The following is a 21728-nucleotide window of genomic DNA, read 5'->3' on the forward strand; positions in this document are numbered from 1 at the left end:
CCCCCAGCCCATTGGGTCAACAAATGCTGCATGCCCCAGAAGGGTGTCACCTCCCCTGGATGTGATGTTGCTCTGGCTTTATCTTACAGAATATGGTCCTAGGGTATATTTTTCTGTGTCCTTTCTTCCCCTAACAGAATCTCAGCTCTGTCACTACCTCCCTGGGAAACTGCAGGCTGAGGTTTGATTTGTTTATAATACCGACTGCCCCAATTTAAGGACGTGGCAATCCAAGGGGCTGGTCCTTGAACAAGAGGTATAGGGAGGCATCCTGCAGGTGAATGGCACTTTTTCTAGGCCAGCAGCAAGGCCACGTCCAGCAGGGCACTTGGGGAGTCACCAAACACACTCCAGTAGCGACCCCAGCACTAGCCTGAGAAGCATGTCGTGACTTGCTGAGAGGTTTGGGTTTCTGTGGGCAGAGGGTTTCCATTTGGCTTTTTCCCAGCAGTTTCTGCCCCAGGGCAAAGTTTTCCCACTGGGCAACCAAACACTGCCCGGAAATGCTCCACCCCACAGTTGATGCGTCAACTCCCACTTACTCAGACATGGCGCCTGAGAGGCGGCCTCAGCCTGGTTGTGACCTTCCCAGGACACTTGTTAGTCCAGGGAGCTTCTTCCTCACCTCAGATGCCCCACCCCGGTCCCTGAGCATGTGGGCTACTTGGGGTCAGGGAGATGCCTCTTTTTGCTCAAGACAGCGGGTAAGAATGGAAGGCAGGGATTCCCACTATGTGAAACTCAGGCACTTCTCAGGAAGGTATGGTCCAGTGAGAGGGCAAAGGGCTAGAGCGACCATGATGAGCAACGGGAGTCCTGGGCCGGAGATGGCATTCACTTCCCTTAATACCTGCCCTTCACTGACGGAGAGGCCCCCTGCCTCCTTTGCATCCCACCTTGGTGAGCCCTGGAAAATCCTTCCTGAGCAAAATGAGAATCAGCAACCCCAAGGAAAGCACCGCTCCTCCATTCCATGTGGGTATCTAATTTGGATTCATGGGCGAGGGTCGTGAATCCAAATCAGAATATAACACAATTCCTCTTACTCTGGGTCCTTACCCCAGACTGGGGTCCACCTGTCCATGTGTCTGCCACTTGCAAGTAGGGAAGACAGATTGACCACAAGGCTCGTCCCTGCCCAGCTCTGTGCAGGAGTGATATCATCAGCATTCCATCTCTTGGCTGGAAAACCCAAGCTATGAGGAAATGTGAATAGCTATTCCTTACCCAAAACATGGAGGACAATGAGGGTGGTTCCAACTTGACTGTTAAAGTAGGCTTGGCTTGTGCGGAAACTCAGCTCACAAGTCTAGAGAAGAGTTTGTCCTTGTAATATCCATCCTGCCCCCATCCCCATCCTTGGCAGAGACACCCAGATGTCCACAGGACTGGGTCTCTCTTCTTCTTGTACCTCCTGTCCTGGTGGCCCATGGTCCCCACCAACACCCTGGGGCAGAGAATCTCCCCTTTTATACAGAGCAGTCAGAGAAAAGTGCTCTCGGTTCCAGGCTCAGTCCAGAATCATCACTGCTTGGTCTGATGAGGGGACTCCAGGACAGGGGGCAGGCTCAAAGCAATCATCACCCCCGCCCCACATGTTTTCTGGGGTGTCGGTGGTTCTAGCCTCTGCTTGAGGCTCTCTCCCAGCCCATAAAACGGGCCTCCTGTCCCCCCGCCTGCTGAGGAACCTTGCTGTTACCCAGGCTTCTCCCAGGCCAGCCCCACGGCCCTCATCCACCTTCCTGCCACAGAGCCCAGGTCTCCCACTTCCTGACCTGGTTCTCCAGTAAAGAGGGTGAGGAGGGTCAATGGAGGCAGGTCAAGGAGAGGAACCAGGAGGGTCTGGACTAGGAAGCTTTGCCTTTTCTGAGTTCTCTCTGGTAACTACTTGCATCAGCTTAGTTGCAGGCTACAGATGTCCATTGCTGAGTGTGTGGAGCTATTTTAGTTAATTATGACACAATCTTTGGGCTTTTCCAATCATTACAAATGACCAAGAAGCATAGAACTTGCCAGCTGGCAGAGGCTTGGAGATGACATAGTCCAAAGTCTTCCTGTGACATATAAGGGGGCCGAGAGGTGACGTGCCTCACCCAAGGTCATCCTGCAGTGCGTAGAAGAGCTGGGGCCTGAACTTGGCACTTAGCTCCTGGGCCAGTTCTCCTTCTACACCCTTACTTCTCTCCCATAGTCGTCCATTCCTCCTGAGCTCTCTAAGCAGGGGACACTCATTTGCTTCCCGACTTTGACTGAGATTCATGACTTTGATTTGATTTACAATTTTGATTAAGAAGTTACATGAAAAGAAATGTTTTTCAACCTTGGAGCAGTAATGCTTCCATGCAAAATTCATAAAAATTCATGGGCCTCTCCCATGTCTCACAGGAGGATATGAAACATGGCTATCTCTGAGGTTGCACTTTAATATGAACACATTCCAGGCAGGGGAAGGATAAAGCAGGCTTGGCTTGTGCGGAAAGTCCAGGGTGATCCTATTTCTATACACAGATTGAGTGCTAATGCTGCCTTGTCTATACTAACTCTTTAACCTACCTTTTATCAGTGTAGGTGTTTTTTTTCCCATTGCTCCTGTATTTACCCATGCAGATGCACTTATGCAATCCCTATCATATCCCAGGGTTGCACTGGGTGCTAAGGATGTGACGACAAGTCAGTATTGTTTTTGCCCTGGAGTCATATGAAAGAGATGACCACAAAATGCCAAAGCTGGCAGAGAGTTCAAGGGCTTCCAGGCCAAACCTCTCATTTAGAGATAAGGAAACTGAGTCTGAGAGAAAGGCAGTGACCGGCTCTTACTGAGAGGCCAGATCTCTCCCTTCCTAGACCCTGCTCCTGAGGTAGCAGTTGGACATGAGCAGCAGCTCAGCCACTCTGGGCCTGATGCCATCATGCCAAGGGAAGTGGGTGTGTGGCTTACCCAAGAGGTCAAGAGTGGAGAGAGTCCTGCTGGAGGGAGGCCCAGGGAAGCTCTGGGAGGGGTCCATGCCCACAGCTCCTCTTCCCTTGGGAGGGAGGGCATGTCTTACTTGCCCACAGCCCTTAGCACTTGACATGATGTTTAGTTGGTCTGATGCGGTGGGACGAGGGCGGCTGGGTGGATGGATGCTGGCCTCTGTTAGCGGCTCCTTTGGAACACCCTTCCGAATGCCTCTGGGTGAGGTAGCAGTTAGACATGAGCAGCGGGTCAGGAGTTTAAGAAAATACTTAGCCCAGAGCAAATTGGTTCATCAATAGCCTGTGTCAGTGGTGCTGGAAGGTCTGACATGATGGCTATTTCAGGACCCCTTCCTGATCTCAGCCCTATAAACTATTCCTCCTATAACAGGAAGAAGACAGATAAATTCAGGGTAAGAACCAAAAGGGCGAAGATACGTTTGCTCAAAGCACCTATTTGTAAAGACATCTTAATCAAGATCTATTAAGGTTTGTATGTGAGGCATCCCCCAAAAGCTCATGTGTGAGACAATGCAGCATGGGATGGAGGGGAGAGCAGAAAGCCCAGGGAGGGAGAGGGGCAGGGCTAGTCCACCATGTTCTCTGGAGTCTCAGAGACATGGAGATGCCATCTCATCCTCAATCCTTCACTGCCAAACACCTTCCGTGTTTCGAGGGATCGACGGCAAAAGTTCTCTCCTTGGCTCCAATCCAGCCAGTTCCATGTCCTCCTCTCATCTGGGCCTCAACCTGGGTCTATAAAGACTTGAGTGAGACACTGACCTTTCCAACAGCTCAAGACTCATCCTAGAATCACCCAGCCCTACTCAAAGTGCCCACCTGGGAGAAGTCAAGGCTGCCCCAAGAGGTACTGTTGGCTCCAGCCAGCGCCTGAGTCCAGGGCCCCTGGCCCCAGGCTCCAGGGAGGGCAGGAACTACCCCTTGGGAAGCTCCAGTAACCAAACCAGGTGGTTTCCCATGGGACAATCCCCTTCCTGCTCTTTGTAACTCTTCACTTCCCCACTCTGCCGATTCCCCCCCACCCCCCGCCGGTTTGTCATTTCCCCTTTCAAAATCAACACTTCTGTGTAAACTGAGTAGAGTGCAGTTCACACTAGATTCTTTCCCACTGCAATTAAGTGCTGATGGGCAGGGATGTGGAGTCAGCAGGCTAGCCTGAGATGAGACTCTAGAGTGCCAAGCTGATCCCCCATGGTGATGAACTCCAGAATGGCCTTGGACTCTGCATGACCGTCTCACTCCAGGCTCAACAAGGCCCATCTGTAGGATGAATCCCAAAAGCCCACCAAGAGCACCCGTGTATGCCACACGCCCATCTCAGGGCTGACTGGCAGCCTGCCTCTGTGGGCCCCGGGTGTCAGTGCGTTTTCATGGAGTCAGACAGGGTGGCGGAGATTCCTGAGCGGGGGGAAAACCTGGGCAGGGGGAAGGAGGCTGCTCTGAACTCAGGAGGGGGCTGGAATGCCAGCTCTGCCTTGCCCAAAGCCGTCTCTCAACACCGAACCTCTCAGAGTGCATGGAGCAGCAGTGGCAGGAGCACGGCGCGCGGCATCTGCACATGGTGGGCTCCATCACCGTGAGCTCCCATCTGCCTCCAGCTGTCCGTCCAGCAGCTCTGAACCGTCTCCCTGTGCTGCCCAGGACAGCCTGGACCCAGCGCCCCAGGAGGGACAGGGATCAGATCCTCCACAAGCTCTTTGCAGAGCAACTGTGCTGTGTTAGGAATAGGAACAAGGGGGCTCACTCCTCCGATTGGATTGGATTAGTCTCCTCACTTCCTCTCTTCTCCCCAGGGCACCAGTTCCTGGCTCCTTAGCGTACTTGGGAAAGGGGGACAAGGACATCCGGCAGAAGCCTGGCTCCTGCTGTCAGCAACTTTCTGCACACTAATGCAAACTGGATGTGATTCGTTAAGCAAAGCAGCTCTGGAATGGCCCAGGAATTCCACACAAGGCCCAGGCCACTCTTGGGCTCCCAGCGCAAACCTTATAAATCTCCTAACGTGTGCAGACTCTCCGCCCAAGCAAACGTTTCCTTGCTCTCGCTGCTTTGTGAAATACGCAGGTAGGAAAAACGGGGGTCCAGACAAAGGAGGCTGGGTCTCACTCCAGATCCCCGGCTCTAAGACCCTGCGTGCCAGAGTGAAGTGGCCTTGGGGACTGACCTTGGCCCCGCCCCACTTCCAACACAGGAACCTCTCCTCTCTGTACCACTGCGGACAGCTGCTCATCCTGCCCCTGGGAATGGAAGGGAACCCGCAGTATCTCTGGGGATTTATTTCATTTAAATCGAGCATTTGGTTTCATTTTCTGGGCACTGGCATCTCTGGATGTGTCTGGTGTTTTTTATCCAATTATTTCTCACCTTATTTACACTCTGTGCTTTGGGTTTTACAGCTGTGATTGCAGAGCAAGATGTAAACTATCTTTCTCCTTCAGTACAACTGAATGAGCGCCTCACGGCGCAGCCCCTCAGCAGATCTAGGGCTACATCTCTCAGACCTGGCCGGGGTGGCCTTAGAACTCCACACTGTCCACAGAACTTGTCCACACCTGGCTCAGAGTCACCCCCAAGCCCAACTACAGTAAAGCAGGTGGTAGGCACTCTCAGGAGAGGTTGCAAGTCAAGCTTGAAGGGTGAAGGAACTGCACACAAGCATTTTCTAACTAGTCTTCTCAACAGTGCCACAATTAGTGCCTTATTAAAGCTCTGCTTTAACAGAAGAGGAAATAGGCCCAGAAGAGTCAAGTGATTTGCCCAGGGCCACAGAGCTACTACAGAGTAGAGTCAGACTGAAGAGCAGAGGCCGACTCTCAGGATAAACACGTAAGGCAAATATCGAGAGAGCCCTCCACAAATGCAAAGCACTTTCCATCTGTCTCTCAACAGCCCTGTGGGGTCCGCTGTATTTCTTGTCTTTGGGCCTAAGGGAACGAGTCTTAGACTTGAAGCTACGGTTCTCAGTCCTGACTGCATATAGGAATCACCTGGGAGGTGCAAGGGATGGCTTTGAACAGTTTGGGATATTGTGCGCACAGCAAGGGCCCCGTCGGAGAGGATGGATCCCGGGTTAAGCTGGAGCTACGTGACTCTCCAGTTGTCAGGTCTTATAAGTCTTATAAGGCATGGAGGCATCACCCCCTCTGGGTGTCCTGCCTATAGGAATATCATGGACCCTGCCCTGTGGGGCTCGAAGACGGAAGGGTCACTAAGGAGCCTGAACCTGCCTGGCTGCCATCAGAAGGGCCCTGGAGCCCAGGGACCCGTGGGTCTAAGGGAGGAGAGGAGGGAAAGCGGAGCTGGTCGGGCCTAGTGAGGCCGTTTGTTTTTCCTGCCCTGCAGTCCCCCTGCCAAAGCAAAACAAGACTAAAGAAGGGAGTTTGTGGAGAACAGAAATAAACATGGGGCTGGGAAAAGAGGCTCTGCATTTCTGCAGCTGCAGAGCAGGGCCCCAGGGGTAATTTGGACCATCTGCCACTAAGGAAGTTGAACTTTCCTTCTCTGGTGAGGGAAGAACTCCCCATGCCCCCGTGGCCTGCAGCAGGGGCCTGCAGCCCCACCTCCCAGGCTGGGGTGACATTTCTCCACAGGAAATGTGATCCATATGGGAGGACAGGAGCCATCTGCAAAGCAAAAGGAGGCACGGCTCGTCCTCTCTGCTCTCCTGGGGGGCATGGCTTTCCCACTGTGGCCCGGCCTGTGGGTGTGCTTTAGAAAATGCCGTTTCTTCCAGGTAATCTGCTCTGAACTTAATGTGGGACCGGGTGACCCTTCAGAGTGTTTTTATTCGACACCTCAATTGATCTGTGCAGCCTTCTTCTACGGTCCCATTTTACAGGAGAGGAAGCTGAGGCTCAGAGAGAGAGTGACTTTCTTCAAGTCACATGATAAAGTGACCACACCTGGCTCTCCATTGTGCTGGGTCTCTGTCGCAGCCACATGGAGTGCTCGGGACCTAGCTGGGTAGGAGCTGGAGAAACATCTCCACGGGCCTCGTGGTGGACTCGTCCTGTCTCCCAACTCTGCGTGCTCTCTGGAAACTGGGAGAGTGGCTCACCCATGTTGCTGTCCCTAGCAGGTGTTCAAAATGTGTCACGTCAAGTACTGATGAGGAGCCATCCTGCCAGCCCAGGACTGGGAGCACACCCTGAGCAGGGGAGAGCAACAGCAAGGCCCAGACGCCCTGCTTGGAGCTGGAATGTAGGAATTCTCCGCAGTGCCCTGAGCAGACTGGTGAGCCCTCCTCTTTCTGGAGCCTCCGAAAGGGCAGCAAGGGGCCAGAGAGTCAATGGGCATTTTGGACTGGAAAGACGCCCCGGGGTGCCAGGAAAAGAGGGCTGCCCCGCTCACTTCGGCTGGCCTGAAGCCGTCCTAGCTGCTATGCACAAGGCCTCCCCGCTTCTTGGTGAAGACTTTATGGACACATTGCCCCAACCTCCAGGCCCATGCCCCAGCCAAGTGGCCTCTCCTGGCTTTGGCTCCCACTGACGCCCCCACTTCTACTACTCCGGGCTCCAGAACTGTGTCCCCTGTTAGGATGCTCCCCAGCCCTTACTGCAAAGCTTCAGGGGCAGAGAGAGCCAGGCTGGGAACTTTCCAACTCCGTGACCCTGGGCCGGGATTAACCTCTCAGTGGCTTCCTGCTCTGCCACAGGAGACACGACACAAGACGCAGAGTTGTTCTGAAATACACGTGAGCCCAGTGACTGGGGTGGTCGGGTCTTGGTGGTGTTGAGCTCAGTGCAATCCTGAGGGAGGCTTGTGGCGGTTTGGGGCGCTGCGGCGAGTGACCCTCCCAGCTCCTGAGTCAGCGAGGAAGCCGCGAATCCCTCCCACCACTCCTGCCACAGCCCTGGGAGACCTCCCCGGGAGGCCCTGGCTTCCTGGTCTCTCATTTCTCTTTCTTCCATGTAAATTCTACAAACAGTTCCCTGAAGAAAACAGGCTGAAATCCAACCCTGAGGTAGGTAAGTCCACTCACGCTGGTCCCAAATACCCTCTAAAGGTGTGTTCTGCATCAAAGGACAGGAGGGGACATGAGTCTGTGAAGGTGAGGCAGCGGCAGCCACCTCGGCTTCATCTGCAGCTCATGGTGTTACCTCCTAACACCATGGGAGAAAGCTCAAGGTCACGAACACTAAGAATAACTCCCAAGTTTGCTTGAAATGCTTTCCAAACAAACAGCCCAACCACGGCTAGTTTTAATGTAGGTCTCAACTTCATCTCAACTTAAAACCGTCTTGGTATAAAACCCACATCAAAGACCCAAAGTTCAGTTCTTTGGTGGTCTCAAGGCAGTGTTTTTAGAGAAAATTCTGTGCTCACCTTCAGCCTGAGGTTTGTATTGCTAAAGAGTTTTCTGACAGGTAAGTCCCAGAAACCATCCCCTGTTTCCCAGGAAGCGGGCAGGCCAGTCCCCGGGGAGCCGCCTGCAGGGCCCCAGTGGAAGGAAGGGGCGCAGAGCAGAGAGGAGCATGCGGCCAGGTGGTCTCGCTTACCCCGTAGAAAGAACAGGCTGGAGCAGTCAGCAGCAAGCGAAAGTCACCATGCAAACCCTCCCAAGTCCCCATCCCCACCTGGCAGCTCACTGGGAACATAAGTTCCAAACACTGGCTTGTTTATTTATTTATTTTCCAACTAGCAATCTTTCTCAGACCTTGGCCCCTGGTTCCTGTTTTCACTTAGCATATATTTAGAAGACAAACACTAGCAAGCGGGTTAATGACCTCTTAACACCATTCTGTTCCCAAGCATGGGCTTCATTTCTCCTGGTTGGTTCTTTCCCTGGACACCGGCCCCAGCCCTGGTCTCTCTCCCTCTGGCCAGGGATGCTGAAAATACCATTTAGAAGAGATGAATGGAGGACTGGGATGTAGCTCAGGGGTAGAGCACTTGCCAAGAATGTGAGAGTTCAACCCCTATTATGGGAAGGAAAAAAAAAAAAAAAAGGAATGTAATTTGACCAGCTCAGCAATTTCTGCCTCTCAGGAAGCTTCCCCCACACTCCCTCATTTGTCCACCTGGCCCCTTTAATGCTTGAGTTTATGAGAAGCTACCAAATCAAAGAACACCGCGGATTGATCGGGATTGAACTATTTTCTGCACCCGGCAGTCTGAAAGCTCTCCTGGAAGGGGGTGACTAGAAGCTTTCAGGAAGAGGCACTGGATTAGTTTTGGGAAGGCTTAAGAGAGAATCTTGGCAATCCAGAACATCTGCAAGGCCAGGCCCATAGCTGCACAGAACAAGAGGAAAAAGAAAAAAACAAAAAAGAAATTGTGGTCAGGGAGGTCAAGGGACTGGCCTCAGGGCCACCCACCCGTGGGTCAGAAAAGGTCTTGGAGCTCAGCTTGCTACCGTGATAGTGTGGTCATAGGAAATGCTCCTAAAGCTCTCGAGACTACCTCATGGTGAGACAGAAACGTCGTGGATTGTGTTTGTCTTTTGTCCCTGGCTTCTGAGACAGCACTGGAGTGTCCCTGTTACTCATGACAAGCCCCCTTCAGCCACACCTATGGTGGTAATGAGGTGACTTTGGAAAGCTCCTGAGGATGTGGGGGTGCTGTTTGTCAGTGGAACCAACCAATCAGAGGTTGGGACTTTCAGCCACTCCTCTGCCCTGCCCTGTGCCCTAGCCTCCAGGAAGGGCAGAAGGGCCGGTGATGTAATCAGTCATGTCTACATAATGAAGTCTCCATAAAAGCCAACAGACGGGGTTATAAGAGCTTCCAGGTTGCCCAACACGTGGAACTGCTGGGGGGTAGTGGCCCACCACACCACATCCCACACAATGCGTCCCTCCGGCTCTTCCTGAGTTGTAACCTTTATGAGAACCTGGTAACCCTGGCTCTTTCCCCGACTTCTGGGAGCCATTCTAGCAAATAATTGGGAACCCCTAATTTACAGCTGGCTGGTCAAGGGTTCTGGAGGCTCGGACTTGCAAATAGGGGCTGCCCTGTGGGAGTGAGCGTCCAACCCATGGGGTCCGTGCTACCTCCGGGTAGAGAGAGTGGACCTGAGCTGAATCCCAGGGAGTGGGTGGTGGGGAGAAGCACAGGCGGCACCATGTGAAGGGGCTTGGGCATTCTTCCTCTGAGCTACTCTACAGGGCAAGCTGCTCCTGCAGAGCCCATAGAGTTGGGTCTCGTTTTCTAGAAATTCAGTTCTGACCAACAGGCCTTGCTGAAGGTGGAGAAGGGGCTGGACTGGAGTGGGGACTGTCCATGGGAGGAAGGGCCTGCCTACCATGCCAGGCTTTGGTGGGTGTGGAAGGCCACCAGGATGGCGAGGTGCCTGTTAGCTCCTCACAGCCATCTCCCCGTGCCCAGCCTGCTGGTGGCCTCCCAGGGCTGAAGGCCAAGGCCATGCCCAACCCGCTGACCACTGGCAGGCCCACAGGGCTCCCCATGCGCCCCTCGCCCCAGGTCTTGTTCTTACATTCCAAACCCTTGCCACGCCAAAGCACGCAGGCTTCTCAGAGGACACATCTGTTTCCTGTACCTTCTCTGCACCTAGGACTCCTTCACCTTCCACAGTCACCTGTTGGACACCAACGTTCTCCTCTGGACTTGAGCCAAGGACCCCTCCCTGATTCGCTTCCTCCACCATCGCCCTCCCCACACTGCACTGCATTTGCATGGAGCCTGTGTCAGGGCTACACTGAGTCACCCGCCCTTAGCGAGGCCCTGGTATATAGCCCCTGCCCACAAAAGTTCACCAGGAAATGAATAAACCAAGGCTCTCTTCCCCAGGTGTTTGCCTTCGTCCACACGTCCATCTTCCTTATGACAGAAGTTTGGGAGGCCAGGCCCTGCTTCCTGGGCATCCATCTCTCCACTCTGCTCCTTTCCACAGCCAGCTCTGGCCCTGCTCTCCCTGGAGCTGGCCCTGCTCGGCTTCATCTCAACCCCACATTGACCACTTCCTGGGGCTTCTTCTTCTCTCGGCGTCTCCCGTTCTGCTTCAGGTTTTGCCTCAGGACAATTTTCCTGAGAGAATTTTGTGTCCCCTGGCATTTTGGTTACTGGACAGACACAAGCTTGGGGAAGGAGTCATTTGAAAAACCCTTTCACATTTCCATGTATAGTTTTGTGTTTGCATTTGCTGAGCAATTGCCAGAAACTATAAGGACCAGGAGGATGAATGAATGAATGGAGGGATGGATGAATGCAAAAACTGAACAAAGGCACCAGCAAACACTGCCAGCTGTGGGCAGGTGCCTCAGCGTCACCAGGAAGCACCTGGAAGGCTCACAGGGTGGGAAGCCTTTGCTGGGAGAGGCAGAGCCCACTCTGTAGGAGTCGGCTTGGGCCAGCTCAGAGCTACAACAGCCGGGCAGGGCGGCCAAGACTGAGTGGATAAGGGAAAACTCAACCCAGAAAAGGTGGCCTGGAAAGTCAAGTAAGAGAATTGCCAAGAGGAAATTAGCACTTCATCCTAATCCACTCAGGACAGTGTGGCCCTGAGGACCCCTGGCTGAATAAAAGGTGAGTAAAGAGGGGTAGCAGAGGAGCAACAGTGGATTCCAGGCCAGACACACCAGATTGGTGTCCTGGCTGTCCCTTGAACTCCGGGGACCACCAGCAAGTCCTTTTTCCTCTCTACCCCCAGCTTCTGTTTCCTTTGATGGGCATAACATACCTCCCGAGTATTATATCCCTGAGAGCTAAGTGGCCTAAGGTGCAGGAACTACTTCTCACCCTACCAGGTACAAACGCATATGAGTAGTAGGAGGGTGGTTCATTTTTCTTTTTTCCTTTCGTTTTTATTGGTACCACATTGAACCCAGAGGCACTTAACCACTGAGCCACATCCCCAGCCCCCTTCACCTTTTTGAGACAAGGTCTTACTAAGTTGCTCAGGGCCTTGTTAAATTGCGGATGCTGGCCTTGAACCTGTGATTCTCCTGCCTCAGTCTCCTGAGTCCCTGGGATTACAGGCATGAGCCACAGCACCCAGCTACAGTTCATTTTTCTCAACAGCCTGATTTACTCTTAAATCACATTGCTGCTTGGATTTCCATGGTATTTAAGAAATTAAGATTGTATGTGTGGTTAATAAAGAAAGATTATTTGTCCATAAAAGATGCAATAGCTCTGTCTCTCCAGGCTTGAGACAAGGCCAACTGTAGGTGGGACATCATCCTGAAGGACTCCCCAGGGCACAGGGATGGGAGGAAGGGAGTTCCCAGACTCCAAGGATTCTCTTTGTCTCCTTTACTCTAAAACAGAGACAGAAAAATTGTGTAGAAAGCTCTCCCCTGATCATTTATTTTAAATTATGTTGTATGCTGCTTGTCTACTGGGATCCTGCCTCCAAATTTCCTTAAATATGGAAAATATACACAAAGTGTTTAACATTTTTAAGGTTTTCTGAGCTTCCAATGATAACTATCAACAAACACTGGCTTAGAATTCACCCCGTGTCATGCTGCATATTTTTTTCCATGTGAAACCAAATGGAGAAAAGTTTTTTAAACAATCTGAACTTATATCCTGCTTTAAATTCATGCCATGAGACTTAAACAAAATTGAATCCTTTACCTACTCCCTCACTATGAAAACACTGTTTATTTTTCCTTCAAACAGACCGTATACTAGGATAAAACAAATGTCCTTCTCTCTTGAGATGCGAATGTGGAACTTTTATTTTTTTCCTGGCCAAACTTCCAACAGCCCAGCATTTAACGTAATGACTGATATGTCGCCTTTGCCTGAAAACAAACAAACAAACAAAAACCCAGAGCACAACAACAAAATAACCCAAATCATTTTGCTTCTCATCAAGCAACCTCAAGAATCTGGACTCTAGGCCTGATTTGGTAGGGTGACCTTGGGTCCCTCCACCTCTCTGTTCTTGGTCTCTGTTCAGTGAACTGGAGGGCGGGGCTGTTGGAGGGAGAAGAACTGATCTGAAGCTCATCCAAACCCTAAAATCCCATGACTCCAGATCAAAACACGGGTAAACAATGGCAAGACATTTGTTCTGAAAAAAATACTACAGTATTGACTCAAAACACAGGTCCCTAGAGGTTTTCTCTGTAATGTCCTCCTCAAACAAACACGCCCATGGACCACAGCCCACCTGGGGGTGTCCATCCTGTTTCTGGACCTTTAGTACAGTCACATCCCCACCTGCTGGAGCTTGAGGTTTTTGCGCTAAAAGTATCAGCGGAGGCATTGCTGAAGGTTCCCCATCCCTGGGCAAAGGCTGGGTGTCCAGGCAGCCTGGACAGCGGCTCCTGGACAGCACTGGCTCTTGGAGGAGGTGCCTGTCTGCTGCAGACAGCATCCTTCCCCCCCTGTAGGCTCTATCACGGGGCTGCCCAGGGCCCAGGGAATGACTAAGCGAGTCTCAGAAGTGGGCACCGGGTTTGTCAGAATTTCCGCACTTCTCTGAAAGATGAGCCTCGGGCTTCTCCTCGGAGCCCGGCTCTCAGGGATATAGTTAACACCTCTGGGACAGGACCCGAGTGCCTTGGAGTCAGCAGGAGTCTGAATATAGCTTGGCTTTGGCGTGGCCGGCGGCAGGGTAGGAAGTGGAGGCCGTGGGAAGGCACAGGTCAGGGGACAGGCACAGGCCTCAGCCCTGAACCTACCACTGCAACGTTCCCCTCCATCTGGGGCCCTTCCATGGGCACCTAGTGAAGGGTTATGGAAAATAATGTCCCCGCAAGAACGCTCCCCAGGAAAAACAGAGGGACAGTGTGACTCGGGGGAGGGAGGGAAATCAGCCAAACTTTCAACCTCTCCCAGAACATCCTTTCCCAGTAATGATGGGCCCTGAGGGGAAAAGCAAACTCCATCCCTTCCCAGGTTCATCCCAGCATCTCCACCAAAAGCAAACACTCACCCCTTCCCAACCACAATGGGTCCTGCAGGGAGGAGACCAGTACCAAAACCCTGGGCCCTGGACTTTCACCCTTTCCCATTGTAGAAGAGTCCTGCAGGGAGAAAAGCAAATGGTGGAGCTCTAGGTCACAGTGGGTCCCAGAGGAAGAAGATAAGCAGGGAGTACCAAGGTGTGAACTTTTCCCAGCGACAAGGAGTTTCAAACTTTCTACAACTGCCTTCCTGAGTTAAAACTTCAACATGCACAACCAGGTCCCTGACTGCCCAAACGGCATGTCCACAGTCTCCAGTGATTAATTCACCCTCATGGTAAACTCCTGTAACCCAAGGGTCCATCTTCATTCCCAGAAAATGAGCCTCCCGGACCGATGGGCTGACTTCACTGCAGAATAAAGGAAGCTCGCTGCCCCGAGGTTGGCTTCCTGTCGCCTGCTTCCGCCATCACTAGACCTAGACTGAGTAGTGAGGGAGGGAATCACTAGGGATTTTCTGGGGCTCACCCCCACTCTCCAAGACCCCACTGTCCAGGAACCTGCTGTCCAGGAACCCACTGTCCAGGACCAGGGCCCGCGCTCTCGTCCCTGAACACCCAGGCACTCAGTTCTCGGCTGTCCCTGCCTACTGATGTGGGACTCAGGCCTCCTCTCTGAGCCCCTGATAAGGGGAAGACAGGTAATGGCCTTCCGGTTTTGGTGTCAGTGACTCCTGTGTGTCTCTGTGTTCCTCCCGGTGTTGTGAACAGCTTCCTGTCGATGAACTGCCTCTGCCGAGGCCCTCACTCTCCTGTTCCACCCCCCAGGAGGCCATCTGGGGGACTTGGAAGGGAGAGCTCAGAGCTTTGGGTCTGAGCTCTGGACTCCAGTCAGGGTGTAGTCTCTTCAAGGCAGGAAAGAAAGCCTCAGTCCCTGGGGAGGGGCATCCAGATTGACATCGGCCTCTGGCTGTGTGGTCAGCAGGCCCCAGGGCCAAGTGAATGGGGGCCCTTCCCCAGGCCTCCCACCCATCCCCAGGGGGCCCTGGGCTCCCACCTCCCCACTCTGTGCCCTGCCTCGAGCCCAGCCAGCTTGGCCACAGAAGTCAGGTAGACAGTGACCGGAACATGCTTCATACCCACGGTCCCTGGCTGGCTCTGACCCCCGTCTCTTCTCTAGTCAATAGCAGGAAGAACAGCAGCCAGAGAGGCCCTGACCAGACCCTCCGGTATGTGGCAGCGTTTCCGATCTCCCCCTCAAAGCTCATCTTTCCCCACAGTCCTTCCCTTCCTGCCCGAGCTGTCAGAGTTGTTTATTTCTGAGAGCTAAATGCCACCATCTCCGCAGCTACCTTGGCAGTGTTCTGTCAGAAACAGCCCAGCACCCCAAGAACACGTTCATGCCCAGCCTCTTAGGGGGGCCCTCGGTCTAGGCCAGCCTATAACTCTGCAGTGGCTCTTTTCCTGGGGTCCACGGAATGGAGCCCGTGGGCACCCCTCCCAGGCCCAGGCCTCCCAGGGCCAAGCCGGGAATGTGATGCCCAAGGAGGCGATAATGGGCTCACGCCCTCACGCGGGGCGGCCGCGGTTCGGAGCCAGCAGTACGACGTGCTGGTGGCTTTGTTTTTGTTTAAAACTTGGCCGGGAGACTCTCTTCATTCTTGTCTGGCAATCTTTCCGAGATTCTACACATACACCCTGGAAGAGAGCAGCACAGCCAGATAAGGTGGCACCCCTGTGCCCGCTGCAGGGAGCATCTGGGTGGTCTCCAACCTCACCACCCTCTTAGTGGCAAGGGAGAGAAACAGGAGATTCCACTTGGGTTCTGTGCTCTTCCCTATGTAACACCCCATTTTTCGTAAGGTCAGTGACTGAGTTTTGGCAAGCGTCTCTGATGATTTAAGGAAGGAGGTCTGAATTGGTGCATGGGAAGGAATGACAATAGTGGCACATCCCGAGTCCTAACCAGGTGAAGAACTTCACATAGATCGACTCCTTTAACTCTCACCTTGACCCTAGGAGGCAAGGACTCTTCTTATCCCCATTCTGTAGATGAGAATACGGAGGCACTGAGATTCTACACAGCCAGCTCCAGAGGCCACCAGCGGGGAGCCTCCAGATTCACCCACACAAGCACAGGTTGTTACCACCTCCAGAAACAGCCTCTGCCCCTGGGCTCTGGCAATATCTTGCTGGACCAGCAGAGCCCCCCAGAAGGGAGGGAGCCTCTTTGACACTTGACCGCAGCATGTGGTTCTAGTCCCTGGACCCTGACCTCATGGTGATGGGCATGAGCTCCACCCCTGTGGGCACAGCACCCAGTGACCCGGGAGGACTTGCTTACTGGCATCCCCGGCTCGGTCTCCTCGCTCCCCTTTCTCTCCTTTCGGGCCTCGGTCACCTGAAACAGGAGGAAGACGGGTATTAGGAATGGAAACAAACTCTAATTGTTAAGAAAACATCATCTGCAGAGTTATTGACTCAATCCTGAAGAAAACCCCAGGCAGGAGCCACCAGCAACGAGAGAACACAGCAGGGGAGACAGGAGCTCTGCGATTAGGTCACCTGCTCTGGTCACCCCAGGAAAGAGTGGTCTGGCTGAGGGTGTCCCGTTCCCTCCTAGGTACAGCACAGACGATGAGCATCCAGCACACAAACTCAGAGAACACACAGTATTGCACAGAGAAGGCCACATCTGAGCTCCTCTAAGGAGCACAGGGAGGAGGAGAGGTGGGCTTCAGGGACATACAGACCGTTTGTGTCTCAGGCAGATTTTCTGGTGGGAGAGATGAAAACACAAGCAAGAGTTTCCAGGGAATTTTGAAATTCCCTTCACAGGATATGGTTAAAAGAGAAGCGTTCTTTTCCCAGCTGGCACCTCACTCTACAGAGAAGTTCGAAAGCCTTGGCACCACTCAAAGGGCATGAAAATACCCAGGGGATCCTATTTCAAGGCTCTCTGGAAAAGTATCTGCCAATCAAAGCTCACAGCTTACTGTGAATGAAAAGAGCAAGTCAAAGTCCAAGTTTTATTAAAAAAAAAAAAAAAAAACAAAAGCAACGATATATATGTAAGTACTCAGAGAAAGGTCGGGCAGGATGTGTTCCAAAGAGTTCACGGTGGTCATTGTAAAGAATAATAGCTGAACCCCCCGGGGAAGAGGGGTTCTTGCTCTTTATCCTTGGAACACATCAGTACTATCTAATTTTTTTTTTCAACAAGGATATATCGGTCTTATAATCTGTTTTCAAATGAATTTTTAAATGGGGATCATAAAAGAAAGGAAAACCCTCAGCCGGTTTCACCACCAACTGGAGAGGAGACTAAGACTTGCCAGTGTTCCAAGATGAAGAGACCATCCCAGACGAGGGCGTGGGAATGGTTCTTAATACTGCTTTCTGAGCTATTGCAACCAGTGACGAGCAGAAAACTTGGGAAAAGAGCAACGGACGTCCTCATCTTTTGCAGTGCTGACAAGAGGTCTGGCAATCTTAAAAGCAAATGGAAAGACATGGGCTGACTCTCAAGGACGTTCCCCTAAAACTGAACAAGGGAACTGGACATAGGAAGAAAAAGCACTTAGAGGAAACACCGGCCGTGTAAATCTGAGAAGGGAATTAAGTTGAAAATACTGGGAAACACGGAGCATTGCAGAACACGGGAAGCCCGCAGCACTGGCCAGGAGCGGCTGTCGGGCCTGCAGCCTGTCTGTCCTGCAGCCCCCACTGGAATCCTCTGCTTGCAGCTCTGGGCGGCACCTTAGTAAGGCCCCTCACACCTCTGCAGCATTTCCACACCCACACCTGCTCTACTCGCACGATGGCCTACGGAGATGGCAGGCAGCATGAGAATTTCTGGTTTTCAGATGAAAACTGAGGCTTAATGAGATCGAGGCACTTGCCCAAGAATGTTCAGCTGGACAGAGGCTGGATGAGACCCCTGGTCCACCCCTCCAACCTCCCATGCTGCCTGGGGCCTGGCGGAGAGAGAAGCTCCAGGGTGCACTGAGATTCATTATTACCTTTGAACCCGCGCATGCCCATTGGGCCTGTGGCCCCCAGCTTCCCATCATCGCCCTTGGGGCCAGGCAGTCCTGGGGTACCTCTCTCCCCTGGAAGACCTGGGGAGAGAAGAGACAATGGCAAAGCTTCAGAACTGGAAATCCCTTAGAGGTCATTGTCTGGTTCAACAGTCTAACACAACCGTGATCCTCCGAAGCCGAGTCTTAAAGATGTTACAAAAGCAGCGTCTAACAGGTCAGCATGCACCTTCCCCATGAGCCCTTTTACCAGTTAGGCTTGGATGCCTCCCAACTGAAAGGCCCAGTTCTGCTATGAGTGCTGGTGATGCCAGCCCCACTTAGCAAGTCTCTCTACCTATGCTTGCTGGAGGTTCAGAGTCAGCAAACACTTTTTGGGAACACTTTCTGTGTGCCGGGCATGAAGTATCTCACTTACTCCTCACAACAGATTGGGAGGCATTATCTCACCTGTACTACAGATGAGTGACCGCCCTGGCAGGTTAAGTAACCTACCTACCCAAGGGCACTCCGTGGAGAGGGCAGAGGCAAGACCTGAGCTGGGCTTTTCCAGGTTGGTGAGCCTCACCTCAGGCTGGATCCAAGGGGCTTACTGGCACTCAGGGAGGGGTATGGCTTTGGCCATTAGGAGGAAGAGGAAGCAGTGTCCCATCTTATTTAAAGAAAGTACAGAAGATCCCTTCCTTTCCATAAATACAGGCGGTATAGGAAAGGCGTTGGAGCTGAGGATGGAGGAGATCAGCAAGGTCAATAAATGGGATGCACGGCCTGCCGCCCAGTCAGCCCTGGGCTCCTGGCCATGAGGCCCCATGGCCACCGCCTGCACTGATTGCACCATGGAGAGCCAGAATCAACAAACGCTCTCACCAAGTGAGCGCCCAGGGCCCCCAGGAGGCCTGACCTAAGCCCACAGTAATCCCTGCAAAGCAGAGCACCCTTAATTAACTGACTAATTGTTCCTTCCTGCCTGGAAAGCTAGCTGGTTTCACAAGAAACCTGTCTCCCAGCAATTACTCCTCCAGCACTAGTGTCAAATGGCTGGAAGAGGACGGGTGGCCTCCAGAGGGTGGGAGGACCACGGAGAGGGCTGATGGAATTTCCTTCTCTCCCCTCCTAACACCGCCTATCTGTTCCCAGAGTCCGATGGCCACAAAATTCTGACTCTAAGTGCAGGCTGTGCCCAAAGCTCCACACCCTATGATTCATTAGGCAGAAAAGGTGGCTGCACAGCCTGGGGAGCCCCGGGCACCCTCGATTTGGTTTCCAGAGCTCTGTTGAGAGGGGAGGCCAGCATGGAGGCCCGGCTGGGGCTTCCTCCTTCCCACCCCTGGCTCTGCTGCATTGGCAACATGCTTGGAGATTTAAGAGACATAATTCCTAAAATACGTAACCAGGCCCTCTCCCCTATACCTCCTTTCCTTCCATCATTTTGAAATCTTTACCCTGTCCTGGAAAAACGTTGTGTGCTGCATGGCTCAAGAACACACTGTTGTGAAGTTTGAGAAACTAACTTCTTAGACTTTTGAGAGGATGAGTCTAAGAAGAGTCTTCCTGGAAGGCCTCAGAGTGCCCTGCCCACCACCTGAGGTCTGCAGGGCTGTCCCTATGTGCAGCAAGATGGAGGGGCAGGTGCTCCTGACATGTCCGTGAGCCTGGGCAGTTTCAGCAGGAGGCAAGGTGGGGCAGGGGCAGCTGGCGCCTAGTGGGAACATGGAGGGGCAGAGCATATGGGAGGGCTGGTCTGGAGGCCCTGGCCATGTGGACCCTGACTCCTGGGTGGAGCCATGGTCCTCTCCTGTACTCCTTCCCTCAAGGTCCTGGCCCTTCCTAAGAAGAGGGGTTTGCTCCATCCTCTGGCTACACCAACAGCCTCCACTGTCAGAACAGAGCACTGGAAGCCACGCCATGGGCACCATCCAGGGAGCCCCAACATCTACCTCAATGAGAAAGGAGAGGCAGGATGGACTCATGGGTACCCAGGTCCCTCCCAGACAACCCTATTACCTCGAAGTCCAGGTAGTCCAGGGCTGCCAGGCTTGCCTTCCTTTCCTTCATCCCCCTGGTCACCTTTGGGTCCAGGTGGCCCTGAAAGGTGAAGAGAGCACTTAGGTGAGAAGGTGCTTTCTTGAACAGGGCCAGGATGTCTGCAGAAGAAGCCAGGACCTCGGAGGCCGAGAGAGTCAGCCTTATGTGTTAGAAGCACATGGGACACTACCTAGCTCTGTCTTGGGGACATCAGGAAAGGCTCCCTGGAAGAAGCAGCACCCACAGTGACACCTCACAGGAGCCAGTGAGGGGTGCTGGGGACTGAACACTCGTGTCCTTCCTGATCTGTATGCTGACGTCCCCCCCACAGTGGAGGGTTTTAGGAGGTGGGCCTTTGGGAAGGGATTAGGATCAGAGGAGGTCATGAGGGTGGGGCCCTCACGATGGGATTAGCAGCTTTATAAGAAGAGACACCAGCACTAGCACTCAGCAGGCTTCCCCCCTCCCCAGCCCCCAGCGTACACAAGTGCTCTCTGCCAGGGGAGACAACGGTAGGAAGGTGGCTGTCTGCAGACCAGAAGGACAGCCCTCACCTGAACCCACCACGATGGCCCTCATCCCCACTGCCAGCCTCCAGCTGTGAGAAAGAAAGGCCTGTGGTCTGAGCCCCCAGTCTGTGGTAGTCGCCATGGTGACCTGGGATGACTATGGCAGCAAAGGGAGAGGTCCCGGCAGAGGGGCTGTCCCTCCAGGGGCTTAGCCTATTTGTCCCAGACATCATATTCACCCAATGACCTATTAATGTAGGTTCATATAAGCAAAAGATACTCCATTGGCCTAATGTCCTATTTATAAGACAATCTATTTTCATTCTTAACAATCATGAAGGATAGATAGGCTCTTGGTTATGATCTCTAACCTACTTTAATGCACCTGTGTGAATTCTGTTGAAGTATTCCCAGAACTGAAAACTTGGGACGTTGTGGGTGGGGAGGACAGTTCTGTGTAAGCTGTGGGGGAGTAAGCAGCTGGGGTCACTCACAGGCCTGGCCTGAGTGCCAGACTGGAACCTGAGGGAGTGTCCCAGAAGTCCCAGGAGGGGCCTGAGGGAAGAGCCCTATGGGACCTGCACAGGAGGAAGGTTCAGGCTGCTGTGTGGGGAACGGATGGGGGGTAGGCAGATGCGGAGGCTGCCATCCACCTGGGGTGGGGGGCTGGAGCCCAGGTAGGGAAGTGGCATCAGAGGGACCCTGTTTAGATTGTAAGTTTTCTGTCGAAGGAACCGCTGAGCTAGAGCCAGCCCGGGACCCTGTTTAGAATGTAGAGACAGACCCTGGCTCCGGCTGGTGCAGGGCGCAGGAGGACGGAGAGCAGGCTCGGGTTTCTGGCTGGGCACTCCGTGGAAGCTGGGATTCTAACTGCTCCTGAGTGGGCTGCCTCCTGGGGCGAGGCTCTGGCATGGCAGGGATCCTGGCTACGTGGTTGGCTTCAGTCCCCATAACCTGCTTGTTGAAGTTACTTGTCTGAGGCCACACAGCCAGCTGGCCAGTGAAGAGCTGTGGTTTCACTCCAGGTCTGTAGGGCAACTGTCCAGTCTGCCACACCCACAGGGCCAGACGTTTCTCCCTCCCTAGAACCTTCCTGCCACCCACGGCTGCACCTGCCTTTCCCAGGTGCCCAGCCTAGGGCTACTATTGACCTCCGAGAGCCACCAGCCCAGTGGCTGCTCGCTGCCACCTTCCTGGTGAAACCATCCCTCACCCATCATTCCTGCTGAAAGCGGGAACAACCCACCTGGCACAGAACCTGGTGTCATTTGACATGCTCCTCACATGGCCTTGTCCTATGGGCACAGTCCAGTCCCTTGTGGCAGGACTCTGTCCTTTACATCCCACCCCTGCTATGGA

The 21728-nt window shown here is 53.2% G+C and overlaps 1 protein-coding gene across 1 annotated transcript in view; it reads right to left on the bottom strand.

Moving 5' to 3' along the window:
* SCARA5 (scavenger receptor class A member 5) overlaps nucleotides 1-21728 on the bottom strand; it is a 105423-nt gene that overhangs the window by 12876 nt on the left and 70819 nt on the right. The window contains exons 5-7 of the mRNA XM_081269815.1: nucleotides 19840-19920; nucleotides 17818-17916; nucleotides 16140-16196 (exon numbers count right to left, since the gene is read on the bottom strand). Coding sequence (XP_081125941.1) covers nucleotides 16140-16196; nucleotides 17818-17916; nucleotides 19840-19920 — 237 coding nt within the window. The remainder of the gene's footprint in view (nucleotides 1-16139; nucleotides 16197-17817; nucleotides 17917-19839; nucleotides 19921-21728) is intronic.

Source organism: Spermophilus citellus, assembly GCF_964194105.1.
Source record: "Spermophilus citellus genome assembly, chromosome: 16".
Lineage (NCBI taxonomy): Eukaryota > Metazoa > Chordata > Mammalia > Rodentia > Sciuridae > Spermophilus > Spermophilus citellus.